Here is a 22466-nt window from a genome sequence, read left to right as displayed (position 1 = left end):
TGGAGGAATCAAAAAAGCTCAGAGCCATGATCTATGCCAAAAATAAGTTTAGATATTGTAAACTCCTTTGGGAGAGGGGTGGTCTGGAGAAAGGGGAAAAGTCCCAAGACAGTCTTACAATACCAATAGCACAAAACCTAGATTTGCCAGCTCCTTGTTGGGAAATACCTGGAGATTTTGGGGGTGGAGCCTGAGGGTGGGGTTTGGGGGAGGGGGAGGGACTTCAATGGGGCATAATACTATAGAGTCCACCTTCCAAAGCAGCCATTTGTCTCCAGGAGAACTGATCATGAAGGTTCTACTAGACTTGAATTTTGTTCTGCTACTACAGACTGAGGGGCCGCGGTGGCTCAGGGGTTAAGACGCTGAGCTGCAAACTGGAAGGTCTGCCGTTCGGCAGTTCGTGACCCGAGTGCCACGTGATGGAGTGAGCTCCCATCTCCAGCCCCAACTCCTGCCAACCTAGCAGTTTGAAAGCAAGAAATTGCAAGTAGATAAATAGGTACCGCTTCGGTGGGAAGGTAACAGCATTCCGTGCAAGTCACATGACCACAGAAATATCTTTGGACAGCGCTGCTCTTCGGCTTGGAAATGGAGATGAACACCGGCCCCTAGAATTGGATTTAACTGGCTTTCGAGCAAGGGAAACCTTTACCTTTACTACAGATTAGTACCCTGACTTGTATAGCCCAGGCTAGACTGATTTTATTAGACCTTGGAAGCTAAGCAGGGTCGGCCCTGGTCAGTAGTCGGAAGAGAGACCACCAAGAAATACCAGGGTCATGACGCAGAGGCAGGCAATGGCAAACCACCTCTGAACATCTCTTGCCCAGGGCCAGCTCACTCACTAGGCGAACTAGGCGATCGCCTAGAGCGGGACGGCCCTTAGGGGCACCAAACTGCACCCGGCCCCGTACTCTGGGAGTTTCTTGATTATTTTTGTTTTTCATTCTTCCTAAAATGCGTTTATTTTTGAAGATTGGTGGGCGCACGGGGGGGGGGGAGAAGGGATCCTCGCCTAGGGTGCAAAATAAGCTGGAGCCGGCCCTGCTCTTGCCTTGAAAACCCTACAGGGTCGTCCGTCATAAGTCACCTGTGACTTGACGGCAAACGAACAAGCGCAAGTACAGACTACCCGCTTGAAACAAATCTCTAAACAGAACGGCGGCGATAACACTGTTTTTGCATTCATATTCCCAGTACCGATTAATATGGTCAACACACCAGGAAACATCACACATAATATATCTGGAGGGGGAAACGGTTGCTGAGAGCCCCTGAGATGAAATTACTTCTGGGACACGCTCATAAATATTAAGGATCTAATTTAATATATTAGTTTTAACCCAGCGTTTGATAAGAGATTACATTCTCTGATCTACAACCCGATCAAGAACAGGTGGAGGGAACTGTGGTGTTTGGTTTCCATCCTAAAGCACCTTTAAGCTCTCAAGCTGCCGTCTAGCAGGAATTCTTGTGCTGGCCGGAGCGTTGAACACTTGGCCGAAAGCCCGTTTGTGTGCGTATTTAGTAGGCTCAAGCACTTGGCAGGCGATGGGAGCCCTTAAATTATATTTGGCAATTTGAAATGTGGTTACTCCAAACAGATTGTGTTTCTGTCTTGAAGGTGTGTCTTGATTTGAAACTCACTGGAAGGAACAAGGAAGGTGGGGGTAGAAGCCAGCTGAGTGTTCTTTGACCTTGAAAGACAAACAAGCTGCCTTTGAGTTGGACAGAAATAACAGCCACCAAAGGCAGTATGTATTTGCACTGGCCTTTTTAAAAAGCAGATTTTCTCCTGATAGTCAAGGAGGAAAAGGGAGCTAATCCCTGCAAGCGGATCATTTCAACACACCTCAGTTGGGTCAGAAAGATAAAAAAATATATATATAGCCGACAGGTTAAGACAGGATCTGGTTCGCCTCTGTAACAAACGTTTATATTAAGCAAGCAGACTCAACACAGGGCATGAATCAACAGTGATAAGCAGACCCTCCCATTCGTCTGACCCGACGCTGCTCAATGGTGCTCGCTGTCTGTTTCCAGATGTTGGAGGGGAGGACTGCAAAATGCAGATGTGCGAGTGCACAATTGGCAAAATGTGCGCATGCATGTAAACATGCGTGGGGCTCCTCTTCTAGGAAACAATCAGCGATTACACAGTAAACATGAAAAGATCAAAGAAAACTGTGCAAAAAGATGCTAAGAAAAAATATAGCACAATTTACTAATGAGCAACGCAAGTATAACTGGTAGTAATACAACTAAGAATACCACTTAAGTAGCAGTTACAAAATTTCAGCTGGAAAGTCCTAATTTTCCCCCAGAAGTCCAACAGGTAAGTTATCAACAATCCAACAGGTAAGCCTACAATTGCTCAATAATACGGCAGATGCAGTGTTTAGAAAACTCCCACAGGTTAAACCAATATTTATACAGGTAATTTTTCAACAGTCCAACTGGTAAGTAGACAATATTTTCAATCCAACAGGCACGTCTCCTCTTCTAGACCAGTTTCTTCCTCCCTTCGCCAACCTCAGACTTAACAAAAACTGGAAGAGAAGAGGAGTAATGTACTGCCCACGATAGTGAAACAGAAGGTAAAAAGGTAAAGGTTCCCTTGCTCAAAAGCCAGTCGAGTCCGACTCTAGGGTTGCGTGCTCATCTCCGTTTCAAAGCCGAAGAGCCAGCGCTGTCCGAAGACGTTTCCGTGGTCATGTGGCCGGCATGACTAAACACCGAGGCGCACGGAACGCTGTGACCTTCCCACCGAAGTGGTACCTATTTATCTACTTGCAATTTCTTGCTTTCGAACTGCTAGGTTGGCAGGAGAAACAGAAGGTAGAGGGGAGCTTATCTTTCCCGTAAATTACTCTTTGCAATCTCCTCTGGCAGGACTTCCTGCTAGGGCAAATGGGAATTGAAGTTTGTGAGCGGCTCCTGTTGACAAGCGGGGCTCCAAGAGAGGTAGTAGCAAAGAGGACAGCTCTCTGTTGGTCTCTAGCAGGTTAACGGCGCATGCAAGCCATGATCCGGACTCGGATCCCGACGAGGAAAGGGGCTTTAACCCTTTGGTCCCCGTTCGGTTTTGCTCACTGAAACTGGGATAGATCTCTTCACCACTGTCAGAATTTTAAAGGGAAAAGATGTATTCTTTTTCCCCCCAAGGTCCTTTAAAATGCTGACAACAATGCAAGGAGCCTGGTTTTGATCAGCAAAACTGAGCAGGGCTTGAAGGGTCTAACCTATGGTCGCCAGCCTCCATTATACTCTACTAAGGACCCTCCCTTTGACCAAAGCCCACCCTCGTCAGCCCCCCCCCCAAATTTCCAGCTATTTCCTAGTCCAGAACTGGCAACCCCCTCTTCTCCCATTTTTGGCTCCAATCTGAATGGTAGGTGTGCATGCCTGATATTTATCTTTCACAGACCGATGGAAGTCCCATGATCTAGACTCCCTCTAAGCTGTGGAGTCTTGTGAGCAAAAATCCTACTTTGTGAGCTCCTGGCATTAAAGTTGTGAGCGAGCGATTGGGCTACTGCAAAAAGTAGTGTGCTCTGGAGCCCACCTCCCGGAGCTGAGACAAAAATGCATGAGCCGGAGGCTAAAAAAACTGTGAGTTAACTCACACTCACTCAGCTTAGAGGGAACAGTGCCCATGCTCTCTGTTACATCTCTTTGCACCCTTAGTGGCCTATCAGGCTTGCCCATAACCCATGCATATCTGTGCAAGACTATGTAGTCTGGCTTCCTCCCTCCCGGATGATTTCTACAACCATTAATGGTGGCCAAGAGTTGCATGAAGAAAACATTTTTCCAGTGCCGCTGTTAGAACTTCTTGTCATTCTATATTATTCCAATGCATGGGTCCCCAACGCAGTGCCCAGGGGAGTCACTGCACCCGCCAACACCCTTCCTGGCACCTGCCAAGTGTTTCTAGGGAGTGGGTGGGGCCAGGTAGGACTTCCACCCAGCAAGGCTTCTGATTGGCTATTGAAGATCTGATTGACTATGCAGATTTTTTTTTCAAATGTTAGTTTGTCAGAAGCTGTCACCACAGCATAAGGAGCTGCATATGTGTTACTGGAGTTAAGCTGTGGAATAATTTGTGGCTGGGTCCGCCTCCTGTGGCAGCCATTTTGTGGCCGCCATTTTGTCGCTGCGCCCACCAGGCTGTCTCAGGATTTGAAATGTGACCACAGGCTCAAAAAGGCTGGGGACTCCTGATCTAATGCATTATGTTTACTCATTTTAATGAAATTTATGTAACATTTAGGAGCTGCGGTGGCTCAAGTGGTTAAGACGCTGAACTGCAGGCTGTGGAAGGTCAGTAGTTCAGCAGTTCGAGACCCGGGTGCTGCATGACGGAGTGAGCTCCCATCTCTAGTTCCAGCTCCTGCCAACCTAGCAGTTCGAAAGCAAGAAATTGCAAGTAGATAAACAGGTACCGCTTCGGTGGGAAGGTAACAGCGTTCCGTGCCCCTCGGTGTTTAGTCATGCCGGCCACATGACCACGGAAACGTCTTCGGACAGCGCTGGCTCTTCGGCTTTGAAACGGAGAGGAGCACCACAACCCTAGAGTCGGATTCGACTGGCTTTCGAGCAAGGGAACCTTTACCTTTACCTTTATGTAACATTTAAATGTATCATGGCTAGTATCGTATTTATTCCTGAGCTGGCCTTTGACCATAATGAATCAATAATTTCTTCATTCATTCATTCGTTTGTTTGTTTGTTCGTTCGTTCATTCATTCATTCATTCATTCATTCATTCATTCAAGGCATTTGTCCAGTACAACAAGACAAGGTCATTAACAGCCTTACCAGTTGCACTCTGGCGGGACTAACTTGTTAAGCTCTTGCAAGGACTTTTCAGATCGGTGTTCCTAGGAAGGAAGGAGCCCCCAGATCAGTTTGCATTTGCAAAAGGAGCAGACAAAGATGTACAAGATGTTTACGAAAAAGAGCATACCTGAATGAAAGCCACAGTTACCACAATGATCACAGCCTAAGGGGTGGAGAGGGAGAAAAAATGGGTAAATGTTATAAAATGTTCCCGATAGTTTGCCAGCTCTGAGTTGGGAAATACTTGGAGATTTGGGTGGGGGGTGGAGCCTAAGGTAGGCGGGGTTTGGGGAGGGACATCAGTGGAGTCTAATGCTATAGAGGCCACCTTCCAAAGCAGCCACTTTCTCCAGGAGAGCTGATCTCTGTTACCTGGAGACCGTTTGCTGTTTATGACTCGGGTTGCAAAAAAACAGTAGACAATGAATAAATATTACGTTTGTCACCACACCCCTGTGATGCAAACTGGTTACCTGGAGGCCAGCTGCAACTCCAGGACACCTCCAGCTCCCGCCTGGAGACTGGCAACCCTAGTCAAGGAGGGAGGGGTCCTCAAATGCCTTCTGCCAGTCACTGATTAGATCAAGACCTCCTTGGCCAGGTGACCAAATTGGGCACTTTCCAAATTGGAGACCTGGTTTTCAGGATCTCAGACATGGTTTGAGATCCAGAACACCCCGTCTAAATTTGTAACAGGAGGAAATCACATACCATGGTGATGCTGACGGCATCTTCATATTCTTTAGTAATAACACTGACTAAAGCAGAGGCCAACAGCAGAAGGATGAGTGGGTTCTTGAACTAAAACAAAAAAGAAAGAGACTGGCAACCCTAGTCAAGGAGGGAGGGGTCCTCAAATGCCTTCTGCCAGTCACTGATTAGACCAAGACCTCCTTGGCCAGGTGACCAAATTGGGCACTTTCCAAATTGGGAACCTGGTTTTCAGGATCTCAGACATGGTTTGAGATCCAGAACACCCAGTCTAAATCTGTAACAGGAGGAAATCACATACCATGGTGATGCTGACGGCATCTTCATATTCTTTAGTAATAACACTGACTAAAGCAGAGGCCAACAGCAGAAGGATGAGTGGGTTCTTGAACTAAAATAAAAAAGAAAGTACTTGGACTCACGGCATTTCCTGTAATTCGCACCAGCAGTAATGTTGCCCTGTTTTATTTACTTAAAATGTTTTGTTGGCTGCCATTACACTTCCCCAAGGGACTTTACTCTCAGGCAGCACCTCATTTAAATCAATGTGTGTGTAAAGTGCCATCACGTTACAGCAGACTTATGGTGACCCCAGTAAGAGGCTTCCAAAGGCGAGTGAGAAGCAGAGGTGGTTTGCCATGGCCTTCCTCTGCAGAGTCTTCCTTGGTGGTCTCCCATCCAAGTACCAACCCCAGCAAGGGGCTTTCAAGGCAAGTGAGAAGTAGAGGTGGTTTGCCATGGCCTTCCTCTGCAGAGTCTTCCTTGGTGGTCTCCCATCCAAGTACCAACCCCAGCAAGGGGCTTTCAAGGCAAGTGAGAAGTAGAGGTGGTTTGCCATGGCCTTCCTCTGCAGAGCCTTCCTTGGTGGTTTCCCTTCCAAGTACCGACCCTGCTAAGCTTCTGAGATCTGATGAGATCTATATAATGCCACCTTCCCTCCCAATTAAACTAACAGGAGCTTTTAAAAAATGGAAAATGTTGTTACATATCCAAAACCCAGAGGGAGAGTATAAAAAAGAACCTTGACCATGGATCCAAAGGTCCTTACCTGGTCTAGATATTTCTTCCAGATCGGTTCTGTGTTGTCTACCACAAATTCATTCCAGCCATGCTTGACTCTACGTTGGAGCACCGAAATTTCAGATAGACCCCTTTCTAAATCTACCTGGGAGGCATTCAAAGGGAGAATCATATCAGCATAAGGTCCTAAGAGAAATGTATTCTCCTGAGGAAGACATGACCTCAGTTAAGGAAGTCCTGCCTCACCAGCTGTCTGATATTCTATGAGATAGATTCAGAAATAAATAGATAAGGGCCCCAGTTACATGGAGAATTTGCTGCACAAAAGGCACGAATGTCGGGTGGATTTTCGGGGCGCGATCACACCGCAACATCTGGGAAGCGTAGCACACCCGTGGCCAACCCGTGGCGTCCTGCCGAAGATGTGGAGTTAAAAAGTACCAAGGAAAGTGCACTAGTATCTGGAAAACGCGTGGCACAGGCGGGCATCTGATCGCGGGAGCGCTAGTATCCCGTGGCATCCGGTGCCCGTCCACGTCCCATCGCAAACTGGATGTTTTTCATAAGCGCATGCACACAAACATGAAACTGAAAGCAGTGCTGCTCCGTGGAACTGTGCATGCGCACAAATGCGAAATGCTTGTGTGATTGTGCTGCGCCACTTCTTTGCCACGCTGTGGCATCGCCGTGTGATCGCCAGCCTAAAAGCGGAGACCTGGGGGGGCGTGTGATCAGGCTACAGCACTTTATTTTGCTCCGGGGCGGACAGCCACGCCTCCCCCCCACGTTATCTGGCCGTGTGACCGAGGCCAAGGATGATCTGATAAGGGTTATCCGGTAGACAAAATAATGGGGCAGGGCCTTTTGTGGATTAGAAATGGATTGAAACATGCGGGAGCAGAGAGTAGGAGGAAGTGTTTCTTGCAGTGGAGGTCAGGGCTTTTTTTGTAGAAAAAGCCCAGCAGGAACTCATTAGCATATTAGGCCACACCCTGCCACCACAGCTCATTAGCATATTAGGCCACAGCCCCGTGTTGCCAAAAGTGTGGTCATCCAGCCACACCCACCTTCTGCTTTTTATTCTGTTTATCATGTTTGTTGTCAAAACCCAGGGCCTTTTTTTGTAGCAGGGACTCCTTTGCATGTTAGGCCACACCCCCCTAATGTAGCCAATCCTAATGAGTTTCTGCTTTTGGGTGTGGCCTGTTATGCTAATGAGTTCCTGCTGGGTGTGGCCCACTAAGGAGCCAGCCGGAACTCCGTTCCTGTGCGTTCCTGCCCAAAAATAGCCCTGGGAGGTAAATAAGCAATGGGAATCCATGGAGATCAGTTTCAAGAGGGGTGTTTATTCATCTACATTTAGGGTTGCCAACTCTGCATGGGGAAATTCCTGGAGGTTTGGGAGAGGAGCCTAAAGAGGGACCTCGGCAGGGTACAATCCCACAGAGCCCACCCACCAAAGCAGCACTGGGCTCTGTCATCCCGAGACAAACAGAAAGTCCTGGAGATCTTCAAGCCCTACTGGGAGACTGGCAACCCTATGATCTAGACTTGTGAGTGGTAAGCAAAGGGGGGACCAATTTCAGTCAAGTAGCTGATTTTTAAAATATTGTCATTTTCTGTTCTTCAATATTTTCAGAGGGTAGCTCCAGGTATTCATCAGTGCTTATCAGATTTTCATTTCCCTAAGCCTTCAGCCTTCCCTACTAGGGATGGGCATGAATCGAACCACAAAGCAAAATTAATCACAAATGTCGCCCTGTTCATGGTTTGGGAACTGAAGTTCGTGACAGGTCTACCATTATGAACTTTCACAAACTTTTAAAGTGGTTCGTGGTGGTTCATGCATAGAGCAGGAAGCAGGGGTTTAAAGAAGAAGAAGAGAAGAAGAGATTGGATTTATACCCCGCCCTTCACTTGGAGTCTCAGAGCGGTTTACAAACTCCTTTCCCTTCCCCTCCCCACAACAGACACCCTGTGAGGTGGGTGAGGCTGAGAGAGCTCTGACACAAACTGCTCTTTTTCAAGGACACCTGTGCCAGAGCTTGTGACTGACCTAAGGTCACATCAGCAGGTGCAAGTGGAGGAGTGGGGAATCGAACCCGGTTCTCCCAGATTAGAGTCCGCGCACTTAACCACTACACCAAATCCCTTTAAACCCCTGCTTTTTGTTCCCCATGAAAACTGCAAAAGCAGCTGAGCAGTGCAAGCCCCTCTGAGCTGCTCAGCCATTTTTGGGGCTTTCTTCCCCCCCCCCAACTTAATTTCTTTTATTTTAAAGACATAAAAAGAAATTGAAAGAACCCACCCCCTTGTATGTTTGTTATTTTGGGGGCTTTCTTGTGCAGTCCCTTTGTTTGTGGGGCCCTTTGTTTGTGGGGCCACAAGCCACAAACTGGTTCAGTTTGCTAATGAACCTCTTGGTTCAGTTCATGGTCTGGCTATGAACCACGAACTGAAATGAACTGCATTTTTCCAGTTCATGCCCATCCATTCTTGCTGGTTCTCCTTAAATATTTTTATTGCTGAAATATCTCTGTTGACCTTTAGCACCACTTAGCAACGATTTTAACCATTAGGGGTTCTTTGTTATCTGTGTTATTGCTACTTTTATGGTAATTTTTGTGTTCGGAAAATAAATGCTAATGTACTTGCTAAAGCGAACCTATTTGGTTATTCCAGTTTAAACTCACTGATTTCAGTTTAGGTCTGCATAGAGCGGCACTTTTATTCTGTCCATTAGTGTTGAAAACTGATTTAGAAATAGCATCATTGGACACCATTATTTTAAATAAATAAATGTAAATAAACATAGTGGGCATTTAAAACATGTTTCTGTTCCTCTTCTCTGTTGCCCATTCTCCTTTTCTTTCTCCTCCTCCTCCTCCCCTCAATATTTCCTTCCACTGTCAATTTTTTTTAGATTGGAAGCTCTTTGGGGCAAAAACTTCCTTTTCTACTTATGCTACTTTGTGAAACACCTTAAACGTAAATGGCCTACTATCATTATGAGGACAAATGATGATAGTAAATACCCCAAAGTGACTACATGGGAGCCAATAAATTGAAATATAGCAAATAAGGCAACCTAAAATTCATCCTTGTAATAAATCCCTGAAGGATTCAATCTACTGTTGCAAAACCAATAAAGAATCGCATGCACTGTAAAGCCAAAGACCTTCACGTGGGGTCTGTAAGGCTACCATGTCATGCACCAGATGGAAGTGGGTTGTTGTATTCCACAAATACGTCACAATGAAACCCTTTAGTCTTGCGGTTCTGAATGCGCCTTGAGGAAACTTTAACTAACAGAGCATCGAATGAACACTACTAATACACTAACATAGATAACACCTTTAACTGGCTTGAAGAAAGAAGTTTGACTGCACACAGAAGAAGCCTAAGAAGATAATTTGGTCATTACTAACAGATTAATTTACAAGTTAATATATCACTCAGCTTTCTCTTTCTCCCACTATATACCCTCCCTATTTTTCTATTTAAGCAAAATACCTCTCCTTTTCAGGAGAGTAAATAAAGCCTTTATTAAAAAAAAACAATGAAACCCTTTAGTCTTTAGCCACGAGACCTTTTGTCTTCCTTACTTATTTCTATCTAGTTAATACTTCTGTCCAGGCTGATCACGACAGTGTTAAATATGTTTAAAACCTTCCGGGGGATTGTCCTCATAGCTGTCCTTTCATTTGCTCTCCCGGAAGTTGCACAGCTTGTCAACTTTCTATGGCTGACATAGTTGCCCTGAACAGCTGCTAGACAGCACTGAGCCTGTTGTGAGTTTAAGGCGTTTGTGTGTGTGTGTGTGTGTTTAGTTATGGAAGTTAAGAAACAGTAACATGACTCTCCCATATCCCTTTCTTCAGGGGTCTTGTTGTAGAAAAAGAGCTGCCGGAGCTCATTAGCATAACTCATTAGCATAACTTATTTGCATATGCCACGCCCCCTGACATCACCGGAAGTGACAGAAGGCCACACCCCCTGACATCACCGGAAGTGTGTCAGAAGGCCCGGCTACTTACCCTCCTGCTTCATCCTCATTCCCAAACGGAATGAGGATCGAAGCAGAGGGCGGGGTAAAGAAGGGGGCGGGGCTTCACCACATGACCGCCCCGCCCCCTAGAGGTTCTCTTCCGGAGCTCCGTACCTGAGAGCTCCCCCCCGACTAGAGCCCTGCCTTTCTTCTTGGTGTCGCATTCTTCCTGCGGAGCCCCCTGTGACAGATTTATGCATTTTACCTGGAATATTTTTGCCAAGTCATCTATTTGGCATTTGCACGCTTCTTTGGGAGGGAGGGCTGTTATATCTTTCTCTCGCTCCACTGCTTTTAGCGCCGATTCGTCTTCAGGCTGCGGAATCAAAACAAACGTTCAGGTGACTGATTGATTTAATTCATTCATTTATACCCCGCCTTTCTCCTCAATGGGGACCCAAAGCAGCTTACATCCTTCTCCCCGCCTCTGTTTTATCCTCGCAACACCCCTGCGAGGTAGGTTAGACTGAGAGGGGGTGACCGGCCCAAGGCCACCCAGCAAGCTTCCATGGCACGAGTGGGGATTCGAACCTGTCTCTCCCGGATAGTAGTCCAGCACTCTTAACTACTACACCACACTGGCTCTCAATGATGTAGTAGAGATGAGGTTATATAGATTTTTCTCTGTTTTTCACTTTTTCATATCCCTCAGGTTGTTATAGGTTTTTATAGGTTTATTAGGGATCCAATGTATCATTTGAATATAATGAAGGCCTAGTATATAGAAAGCCTCTCTTCTTTGTGGGTCAAGGGGGATTTTTCCTAGTTGCTGTCAACAGACAAGACACAGAAGACACAGAAGACACAGGAGACATTCTTCTCGCACAAAAGTAGATATCAGGTTCATGGTTCTAATTGTTTACTGCTATAACTGCATAGTGTCTGGGTCCCAATGAATCTTTCCCTGGCTATCAGAGAACAACACTTTTGTTTGGGTGAGAACAAGCCTTGGCCGATATGGCTTAGGTTATGTCAAGTAAATACGTGACGCTATTGCATAGGCACACCTTTCTTTCCTTTGACCAATAAGGGAATTTTGATGCAAATGTTGTTTAAGTTTCTGTAACCAATTATGCCTTTTGTATATTATTCTCATGATGATGATGTGCTGATGTCACTTTAAGTATTTAACTTCATGTATTTCCTGATTGGGCTCAGAAAGCAGTCAGTTTCAATGGGTCTTTTGGCCTAACTGTTTTCCGTATTTCATTGCAATAAAATACAAGAACTTCCTCCTCATTTTGACTTCATTTTGACTAGATCTTAATTTATACTACAATGATGATGCAGACAGAGGGGCAGCTCAGAATATCCCCAACAAGTTGGGATAACAGGTGGGGTGACTACAACAGAGCTTGACTTGACTCATGCCTACACGTCAATTTCTTGTTGACTCCAAGGATTGCTGAATGTATGAATGCATATTGGGGTCACCCAGGGCGAGAACATTCACAGGCCGTTTCAATGCAGAAAGCTCACCCATTCGGTTGTTATTGATAATAACACACCCTGTAGATCCCAGATTCTCAGTATAATTAGCTGTTGTAGATTTTTCTGGCCTGTATGGCCGTGGTCTTGGCATTGTAGGACCTGACATTTCGCCAGCAGCTGTGACTGGCATCCTCAGAGGTATAACACAGAAAGATGGAATACTCTCTGTGTCATGGGGAGATGAAAAGGAGAGAAACAGAGAGTACACAGAGAGTACTCCATCTTTCCATGTTATATATCTGAGGACGCCACCCCCTTGCCATATCTTCAAGTAGCGTAGGGGGAAATATATATTTTACCCAATAATACATCTGACACCTTAAATACTAACAAATTAAGTTTTTTTAAAGGTACATGAGACTCTTTGTTCATTCAACTGCAGCTAATTGCAGCTGAGAGAGACAAGAGACAGAGACTTTGGGGGGGGGGTGTCACTGAAAGGAAGGATTTAAGAACTCTTGCCTGTTGTTTCAGTCTTCAAAGTCCCTGCCTGGGGCTACTACTCAGTTCAAACAGGAGATTCTAATCATGAATATCCCAGGTCATGTCTAGTTCAGCTCTTAGCCACAGGCCTCTTCCTTGCATTCCTGGGTCATTCACAGGTCACCTTGCGTCTCAACAGGGTCCACTAGGGTCGCTTCTTCCTACAGAAAATGCCAGTTCTTGTGTGACACCTGAAGCCCAGAGAAGGTTACCTCCTGATACAGCTGAAACAAGCCAGGGTCAACTGAGAGGCAGGTTCCACCTGAGAACCATACAGGGTATGAAATGCTCTCGAGAGGGATGGGCAACTGCCTAATTCTTGCTTTAAAGCTCCTCCAGGTCATTCTGGGCTTACCATCATTGGGGGGGGGGCGACTACTGGTCTAGGGGAAGACTCATAAAGGATTAGACACATTCGTGGAGAATCCATCCAGTACAGAAAGTAAGTTCAGTATTGCCAACTAGAGATGGGCACGAACCACATTTTTGCAGTTTGGTTCATGGTTTGTGGCTGAAGCAAGAACCGAATCACGAACCCACATGAACCAGGAGTTTGTATTGGTTCGTGAGCTAAGTTTGAACACCCTGCTTTCTGCTCTCCACAAACTTTAGTTCATCAGCCAGTTTATGACCATCCCTATTGCCAACTAAAATAGAGCCTTGGTATTAAACCACATTTTTGCAGTTTGGTTCATGGTTTGTGGCTGAAACATGAACCGAACCATGAACCCACATGAACCAGGAGGGTGGTTCATGAACCGACCCAGTTCGTATTGGTTTGTGAGCCATTTAAAGTTTGAACCCCCTGCTTTCTGCTCTCCACAGACTTTAGTTCATCAGCCAGTTCGTGCCCATCCCTATTGCCAACTAAAATGGAGCCTTGGTATTAAACCACATTTTTGCAGTTTGGTTCATGGTTTGTGGCTGAAACATGAACCGAACCATGAACCCACATGAACCAGGAGGGTGGTTCATGAACCGACCCAGTTCGTATTGGTTTGTGAGCCATATAAAGTTTGAACCCCCTGCTATCTGCTCTCCACAAACTTTAGTTCATCAGCCGGTTCATGCCCATCCCAATTGCCAACTAAAATGGAATCTCCATATTAAGAGGCAGCATTCCTCAGATGCAAGAACATACAGAGAGGGAGGACGATTGCCTTCACCGGCTGATTGTGCACTTGCTGAAGGCAGCCTGGCTGCTGGCAACAGATGCTGAAGCAGATGAAACTCTTGATCTGATCCAGCAGAGCTGTTCATATCCAAGAGAGAAAAATAGAAGCAGTTACAATCAATAAGGACTGTAATTCAATGGCTGGTTTGCTGCAGCTGTGATAAAACTGGCCACAGTGCTCAGATCGTCCCAAGGATAAAGGAGGTGCTGAAAAAACAGAAGGCTATCTGGAGAGCTAATTTAAAAAAATCTTAAAGCAACTGGGCGCAAGGGGAGACAACACGAATGAAGATGGGAACAATAAATATGGTGTCTGTGGGTTGCTTGGAGTGTCAAAAGAAAGCTTCTTTATCACCCAAACCATCAAGTGTAAAGTGTATCCTCAAAACAGTGAGAAAGTTTCACGTAGGGCAACATCAGTGGTTATTATGGCAGAAGGAGGAGAAGTCGAATTGAGGGCTGTAAATATCACCTCTGCTCCTTTATTTCCCGGGGGGTTACTTATTATATTTTTTAGAGATTTCAGAGCATAACCCTTATCAAAAAAGAGAGACACCCTTGGGAAGGTATAAAATTTCTTGCAGAGAATCCAACGCAACTGCCTGAATTTTGCAGAGCCAGCCAAATCACTGCTGCGGATGATTTGGCCAATCGGAACGTCCGGCTCAAACTGCCCTGCTGGTTGTGGGGTGTGAGGAATAAAAGTTTGGAAAGTTGCAGAGGAGAACAAGAATCTGTTCATTAGAATTTCCCCCCTCCTTCTTGTGGGTTGTTAAAGTAAGGTATTAAGATCAGGTCTGGGGGACTGGAAACGTCTTCCGTGCAAGTCTTCTCATCTGAAGTCCCAACGTGGATCTGACAACCCTACCTCATCCCGCACTGGTGGTCAGGGGGGACCCGGCAACCCTAGATACTACTGCATCTGGTCTATCGCAGGCATAGACTGGCATCAGTCTGGCATAGTCCACTTGGTGGTGGTGGTGGTTGTTTTTACTGGAATCTTTGAGATCCAGCGATTCACATTTGCAAAGCAAGCATGCATACTCAGGATCTCCTGACAGTTAGAACTGAGCACCTGGGAGGATCAGGCCGAAGTCCCGAACTCTTAGCGAGAATTCTAGTGCCAAGCAAGTAGTTAGGTGGTCCACCAGAAAGTGGGCATTGGTCCCGTGATGGGTGCAAATCTGCCCTTAGCTCACCACCAGCTTAGAGCATCCCATCTGTTTCATACAGAGGGGGGGGGGGAAGCCTTCTTTGAAATTACTGTATCCCAGCAAAACACAAATCTGCCTTACAGCCTCTTGGAACTCTTCATTTCTGACCTTTCGGTCACTGTAGATAAACAAGAAAAGAAAAATGGGGATGAGATTTACAGCAGGAAGCTGCAGAACTGGATTTCTCTGATATATTTGTCCTTGGCTTCTCCCCCAGGCCCTTTTATAAGACTCAGAGAAACCTGAGTCTGAATGTTGATTTGAACCCCACCAACCCCTTCCTTTAGAACATAAGAGAAGCCAATGTTGGATCAGGCCAATGGCTCATCTAGTGCAACACTCTGGCTGATTTCGCACTAGAGCTGCCTCGATGTTGCGCCGCCGTTTGCCCCAATACTATCGGTCAATTTCACACCCGAAGCTGCAGGGCTGCATTTTGACTCCTGGCTTCGCCCGATTTCCCCCGCAGTTTCGTGATCCTGTTTTTTGAGGAGGAAATCGGGCGAAGCCGCAGGTCAAAATGCAGCCCCGTGGCTTCGGGTGTGAAATTGACCAATACTATCGGGGCGAACGGCGGCACAACGTCGAGGCAGCTCTAATGCGAAATCAGCCAGTCTGTCACACAGTGGCCAAAAATACCAGGTCTCATCAGATCTCAGAAGCTAAGCAGAGCCGACCCTGGCAAGTCCTTGGATGGGAGACCTCCATGGAATACCAGGCCTGGGACACAGGGGGCAGGCGATAGCAAGCCACCTTTCTGAAATGTCCAAGCCCGGCTAGGGGTCACCAGACCATGACTTCCAGGCAGGCGCGTGCACACACACACACACAAAAGGGATAACGATAAATAAACCTCCCACTGAAAGGAGTGGCCCATTAAACGACGTGTGAGGCAAGCCTAGTGAGTGAGCCGGCCCTGCTCCCACTGAGCGGCCCATTAAATGACGTGTGAGGCAAACACAAAGCACTGAAATTATCCTGGGATGAGATTTGCACTGGATGTCCTGTGAAACATCTGATCATTTCAGACATGAGAAAAGAGTAATGTTTGCCAATGTTCAGTGTCCCCTTCTATACATGAGCCCCAGGGAAATTACCCCCCCCCCCGTTTTGGGAGGGATTATTTTGCAGTGCGGAAAAATCCTAAAATCAGTCAGAAGTGGAACGCAGTTCCACACTGCCCTTAATGCATTGCTATGTTCTTCTGGTACCACAAGGAACACATTTTTTAAGGGGGGGGGGAACCAGAAACGCCAAGGACAGAGCAACTGTGAAACAGCAATATATCTTCTAAAGACTTAAAAAGAGCCTTGCTGGATCAGATCAGTGGTTCGTCTAGTCCAGCATCCCAGTTTCACACAGAACCAGTTTCACCGGAGGGCCTACGAACAGGGCTTAGAGTTCGAGGCCTCCCCCTGATGTTGCCTCTTAGCAATGGCCTCCTGGAATTCGAACTGATCCCCGGACTACACAGACCAGTTCCCCTCAAGACAATTCAGCAACACCCAGTTCGGCAGGCACGATCCGATCCCAAAGTATGTACGCTTGCAAGGAAAGTCTGTTCTGCAAAGGTTCAATTTCTTCATGAAATGTTCTTTGTTTGCAGGGGTGTTGAACTCATTTGTTATGAGGGCTGGATCTGACATAAATGAGACCTTGTGGGGCCGGGCCACGTGTGTCATAAAAGGTAATGCCAGGTAGCGGAGGCATATAAACTTTATCAAGGACACAGGCAAACACAATTAAAGATTTTTAAGAACTTTAAATAACACATTTTCAGTGAGTTCCACACCCCCAGTCTAGTGAATTGCTTCCCCCCCTCCACCCTCCCTCCCTCCCTTCCCCCAGGGGTCATTTCCTGCAGGAGCGCACAAGAGCGAAGCTCCGGCAGTAAGGAGCTCAGGGGGTGGGAACATGCAACAAGCCCCGCCCCCTGCTCCCAGCAGCCCTCAGTCAGAGCAAGAAGCAAAACAGTCCAGTGGCACCTTTAAGACCAATGTTTATTCAGGTACAAGCTCTCCCTCCTCTGCGAGGACAGATCTGCACGTCCCCCCCCCCAATAGCTAGCAATCCAAAACAGTCCAGTGGAGCCTGAGCGATGGGTGTTGCCTTCTGACACACTTCCGGTGATGTCAGGGGGTGTGGCATATGCAAATAAGTTATGCGAATGAGTTATGCTAATGAGCTCCTGCACCTCTTTTTCTACGAAATGACCCCTCCCTCCCTCCCTCCCTCCCCCCCCCCTCCCTTCCTTCCTTTCTTTCTTCCTTCCTTCCTTCCTTCCTTCCTTCCTTCCTTCCTTCCTTCCTTCCTTCCTTCCAAGAAGGCAATAAAAAATAAATCCTATCAATAACACCTAGTAACAAAAATCCCAGTCGCTAACACAGCCAAGTGAGCTGCGGCAAAGAAAAAGTACGTAAAATGGAGCCGCATAACATACTATTGATAAAACAATCCTCAGGCTAAGTGTACAGGGACAGTCACAGAATTTATTAATTAATTGTTAATTATCAGTTTTGGGGACCGGGAGTGGCCAGCTTAAGCACTGAATTTCACTTCGTAGGCTACAGCCACTGCCCACTTAAAAGGTTTTTTTCTAATTTTTATTACCAGTATAGTCCAATCACAGCTCTGTGCTAATAAACTTTAAAATGGGCAGTGGTTCCGCCCACAAAGTGAAAAGAAGCACTTAACCTACTTGATAATTAATGACAGATTCATGAATGTCATGACCAACCAAGGCCGTGATGAAGTATGAGGAAAGCAGGAGAAAAGGAAAAACAGTTGAAGGGACAATCACCTTGAGTAATCTAATCTTCACAATACTTTGGCTATTCACACTGGATAGCTAACGGTGAGCTTCAAGACAAATGCTTCCCCTAAGACTTTTCTGCATCTAGGGATGTGTTTTATAGATAGCTGAAAAAGCACCCGCCTAAGAAATGGAAACTCACATGGTGAGACCAGCATGTTTGCATTCAAATATGGGGCTAACCAGGCATGCTGACATTTGCCTTCCACAGGCAATGTAAGCCAAACATAATAGTAAAAAGAAGCGGATCGCTTAGCACGGGCATTGGCTGAAGGAAATCAAACTGCTAGTTTAACTAGGCACAGTTGGCAGGCAGAGTGGGCATGCAAAGCTTCCAAACACAGATAAAATATTTGGAAGTGAAACCAGCCTTGTCTTCAGTCTGCAAGCACGAAGCTGGGTCCCAGTTGCAGAAGTCGGCATTATGAGAGATTTTCTTTCTTCTCTCAAAGCAAGCCTCTAGTCCACACGTGGAGCTGCCTTATACTGAATCGGACCATCATAGAGTTGGAAGGGCCCTCCAGGGTCATCTAGTTCAACCAGGGGTCATTTCGTAGAAAAAGAGCTAGGGGAACTCATTAGCATAACTCATTAGCATATGCCACACCCCTTGACATCAGGGACCCGGCGGTGGACCTGCAAGGCCGGCAGAAGTGCGAGGAAGCCCCGCCAAGGCCCTCCCTGGCCCCAGGCAGGCAGAGGTGGGGAGAGGCGGGGAGGAAGAAACTTACCCTCCCTCTTCTCCTGCCTCCTCCTGGCTGAATGAGGGCTGGAAGCGGGGTGGCCAGAAGCAGAGGGCGGGGCTTCATCGTGTGCCCCGCCCCCTGCACCTCACCCGGGGGAACTGTGTTCCCCCGCGTTCCCCCCGAAATGACCTCTGATTCAACCTCCTTCACAAATACCTTCCCCCCACCCCCCCAGTGACCCCGTTCTATGCCCAGAAATGGGAGGGGGGCCTCCAGGATCCCTGGCCAAATCGGCCTGTAGAAAATTGCTTCCTGACCCCAAAGAGGCGATCAGCATTTCTCTGGGCGTGTAAGAACGTCTTCTCAGACTGGCAGCAACTCTCCAGGGTCTCAGGCAGAGGTCTTTCACGTCACCTACTACCTGGTCCTTTTAACTGGAGATGCCGAGGATTGAACCGGGGACCTTCTGCATGCCAAGCAGAGGCTCTTCCGCTGAGCTACAGACCCTCCCCTAACGGGTGAATGGTTGTGGAAGTCTCAGAAACTAACAAGGAAAAGGAAGCTGAGTCTGACTTCTTTTTGTCTGCAGGTGGTTATTGTGGTCAGGAGACTGAGTTTAGAGGAAGACCATAATGTACTGATAGGGTGCATGCTGTGTTCATTGGAGGGTCCAGATTGGGTCTCTGGCATCTCTACATAAGAGCATAGAGAAGCCAATGTTGGATCAGGCCAATAGTCCATCCAGTCCAACACTGTGTCACACAGTGGCCAAAAACACCAGGGGCCATCAGGAGGTCCAGCAGTGGGGCCAGGACACTAGAAGCCCTCCCACTGTTGCCCCCCCCAAGCACCAAGAGTACAGAGCTTCCCTTGCCCCAGACCAAGAGTTATGGGATCTAGTTATTGGATCTCTAACAGAGGGTATCAGGAAAGACCTTTCCCTGCCTGAGGTCTCTACAGGTGGTAACTGGAAAGATGGACATTTGCAAACCCAACCAAAGTACCAGAAAACTAATCACATTCGTTGCCTGGCTCTGAGGGACTGGGATCCCTGGAATTTTGTCCCCGCAGTCCTTCCTCCCCCCCCCCCAGGTAGTTCTGCCCAGGTTCAGTTGAATGATGCAGTCATTTGAATTCACCATCTTTCTAAGGTTATTAGATTAGGCTTTCTAAACAGGAGTCATTACATGCAACTTGTCCCTCCAACTCCTCTCATCCAGAAATAAATTACTGGAACCTGGAGAATGACCTGGGGGCAGTGGGCTTGCCAGCCTCCAGGTAAGGCCTGGAGGTCTTCTGGAATGACAACAGACCGTTAGACAACAAAGATCGGTTCCCCTGGAGGAAATGGCAGCTTTGGACGGCAGATTCTACGGCATTCTATCCTGCCGAGTTCACTCCCCGGACTCCACCCTCCTCAGCCTCCACCCATAAATCTCCAGGAATTTCCCAGCCCAGAGATGGTAACCCCAGCGATTCTGCACCACTGCTGAAAGGTAGCCAATGTGGATCGGGTCAGAACCACCGGTAAGAGGTGGATAGGAATGCTAAACCCTTTCAAAAGGAATCAGTCACGTGGAACACACCAGGACTGGAACACAATGCAAGAAAAGAAGCAAGAAAGGATATCAGAACTGCCTCGTATCTACAAAGACCGGGGTTTCTGTGTCTTCAGCGGGGTGGGCGGTCTGTCTAAATTCGTTCAGCACAGCAGAACAGAGACAACCACCTCTCCTTGCCCTGAGTCCCCAAGTACCCTCAGAAGGTACGCTCAGGTCTTCCATTCCACACCTGGCGGTACCATGAAGCAGTCCATCGACCAGCCGAGACACGATGGAAGTGTCAACAAGTAGCCGCAGGGCCAGCTCAAGAGAGGAGTCGCAGCCTACCAGAGTTTCCTATATTCCTTTTATCTCGAACAATCCCTTACCTCTCCTTCCAGGTCCCTGCTGCCCAAGGGCTGGTATTTCTGGCTCAGGCGGAGGAAAGAGCCTTTGGGACAGAACCTGAAGAAGTTCTTCACTCCCATCTCGGCTTGTGCAAATAAGGCAGGCAGGCAGGCAGACAGCCGGAGAAGGGACCGCAGCGCCTGCCCTGCCTGGCGCTTTAGCGCTTTGGCTATCGTTTCCTGGAGGAGGCTCGGATTCCCTCGCAGGCCAAGTGTTACCTGACGCCAGGGAGGTGAGGCTCCACCCGCTGCCAAGAACAGGTGCCTGGGAGAGGCCGGATACCTGACTCAGCCAGGCCTCCTTGGAAAAACTGAATGTCCCTGAATAGTTTGGCTGGGCGATGGGGCGAGCTCTCCCCGGGCCAAGGGATATCTGCCGGCTCTTTCTGGTAGGATTAGAGAGCCACGGGTGTGTGGCTGCTACGGATGCCAGCCTCCAGGTGGGACCTGGGGATCCCCCAGAATTACAGCTCATTTCCAGGCTACAGAGATCAGTTTCCCTGAAGAAAATGGATGCTTTGGAAGGCGGACTGTATGGCCTTGTACCGCACTGGGGCCTCTGCCCGCACCAGGCTCCATCCCCAAATCTCCAGGAGTTTCCCAACCTGGACCTAGCAACCCTAAGAGCATAAGAGAAGCCAGTGTTGGATCGGGCCAATGGCCCATCCAGTCCAACACTCTGTCACACAGGGGCCATCAGGAGGTCCAGCAGTGGGGCCAGAACACTAGAAACCCTCCCACTGTTGCCCCCCCAAGCACCAAGAATACAGAGCATCACTTGCCCCAGACCGAGAGTTCCTTGTGGCTAGTAAAAAGATAAAGGTTCCCTTGCTCGAAAGCCAGTCGAATCCGACTCTAGGGTTGCGGTGCTCATCTCCGTTTCCAAGCCGAAGAGCCAGCGCTGTCCGAAGATGTTTCTGTGGTCATGTGGCTGGCATGACTAAACACCAAGGCACATGGAACGCTGTAAGTAAGTAAGCCAAGGAGAGCCAGTTTGGTGTAGTGGTTAAGTGCGCGGACTCTAATCTGGGAGAACTGGGTTTGATTCCCCACTCCTCCACTTGCACCTGCTGGATGACCTTGGGCAAGCCATAGTTCTGGCACAGCTGTTCTCGAAAAAGAGCAGTTTCTGTCAGAGCTCTCTCAGCCCCACCCACCTCACAGGATGTCTGTTGTGGGGAGGGGAAGGGAAAGGAGTTTGTAAGACGCTCTGAGACACCTTTGGGTAGTGAAGGGCGGGGTATAAATCCAATCTCTTCTTCTTCTTCCCTTCCCACCAAAGTGGTACCTATTTATCTACTTGCAATTTCTTGCTTTCGAACTGCTAGGTTGGCAGGAGCTGGGGCTATGAGACAGGAGCTCACTCCGTCATGCGGCACCCGGGTCTCGATCTGCTGAACTACTTACCTTCCACAGCCTGCAGTTCACCATCTTAACCACTTGAGCCACCACAGCTCCACTGTGGCTAGTAGCCACTGATGATAATAGCCACATCTGCTCCAGATGTTTATCCATTTCCCTCCTGAAGCCGTCCATGCTTGTAGCCGCCGCCACCTCCTGTGGCAGTGAATTCCATGTGTCAATCAATCTTTGGGTGAAGAAGGACTTCCTTTTATCTGTTCTAACCCGACTGCTCAGCCACAGTCTTCATCCCTTCACCCCTTCCTCCCCCGCCAGTGATCGGGGGGGGGGGACTTGGGAACCCTAGGTTAGAGTGCTGAATTAGGACTTAGAAGTACAGGGTTCAAATCCCCACTTAGCCGTGAAGTTCACTGATGCCCTTGGAGTAGTCACAGAGTTGCCAACCTCCAGGTAGAGGCTGGAGATCTGGAATTACAGCTGGTCTCCAGACAGCAGAGATCAGGTCCCCTGGAGAAAATGGATGCTTTGGAGGGTGGACTGTAGGTCTTATATCTTGCTGAGGTCCCTCCCCTCCCCCAAACCCAACCTCCTCAGGCTTCATCTCAAATCTCCAGAAATCTCCCAGCCTAGATTTGGCAACCCTAGCTCTCTCTGTCTCTCTGTGCTACCCTA

At 47.8% G+C, this 22466-nt stretch overlaps 1 protein-coding gene and 1 long non-coding RNA gene across 2 annotated transcripts in view; both read right to left on the bottom strand.

Moving 5' to 3' along the window:
• The window catches only part of LOC107113576, a 5417-nt gene extending 408 nt beyond the window's left edge, over positions 1-5009 (bottom strand). The window contains exons 1-2 of the long non-coding RNA XR_001482619.1: positions 4973-5009; positions 4825-4886 (exon numbers count right to left, since the gene is read on the bottom strand). This is a non-coding gene — a long non-coding RNA (uncharacterized LOC107113576). The remainder of the gene's footprint in view (positions 1-4824; positions 4887-4972) is intronic.
• Positions 5010-5526: 517 nt separating this feature from the next.
• On the bottom strand, positions 5527-20571 carry ATP2C2 (ATPase, Ca++ transporting, type 2C, member 2). The gene is made up of 5 exons (XM_015414922.1): positions 20415-20571; positions 10830-10940; positions 6605-6721; positions 5858-5947; positions 5527-5646 (listed from the first exon to the last, which is right to left on the bottom strand). The coding sequence occupies exons 1-5, from the start codon at positions 20511-20513 to the stop codon at positions 5527-5529; spliced, it is 537 nt and encodes a 178-aa protein (XP_015270408.1). The 5' UTR covers positions 20514-20571.
• Between the last annotated feature and the right edge of the window lie 1895 nt (positions 20572-22466).

Source organism: Gekko japonicus, unplaced genomic scaffold, assembly GCF_001447785.1.
Source record: "Gekko japonicus isolate JY-2015 unplaced genomic scaffold, Gekko_japonicus_V1.1 scaffold2972, whole genome shotgun sequence".
In the NCBI taxonomy this organism is placed as follows: Eukaryota; Metazoa; Chordata; class Lepidosauria; order Squamata; family Gekkonidae; genus Gekko; species Gekko japonicus.
The sequence above is the reverse complement of the archived record's forward strand: the minus strand, read 5'-3'. Positions and strand labels throughout refer to the sequence as shown.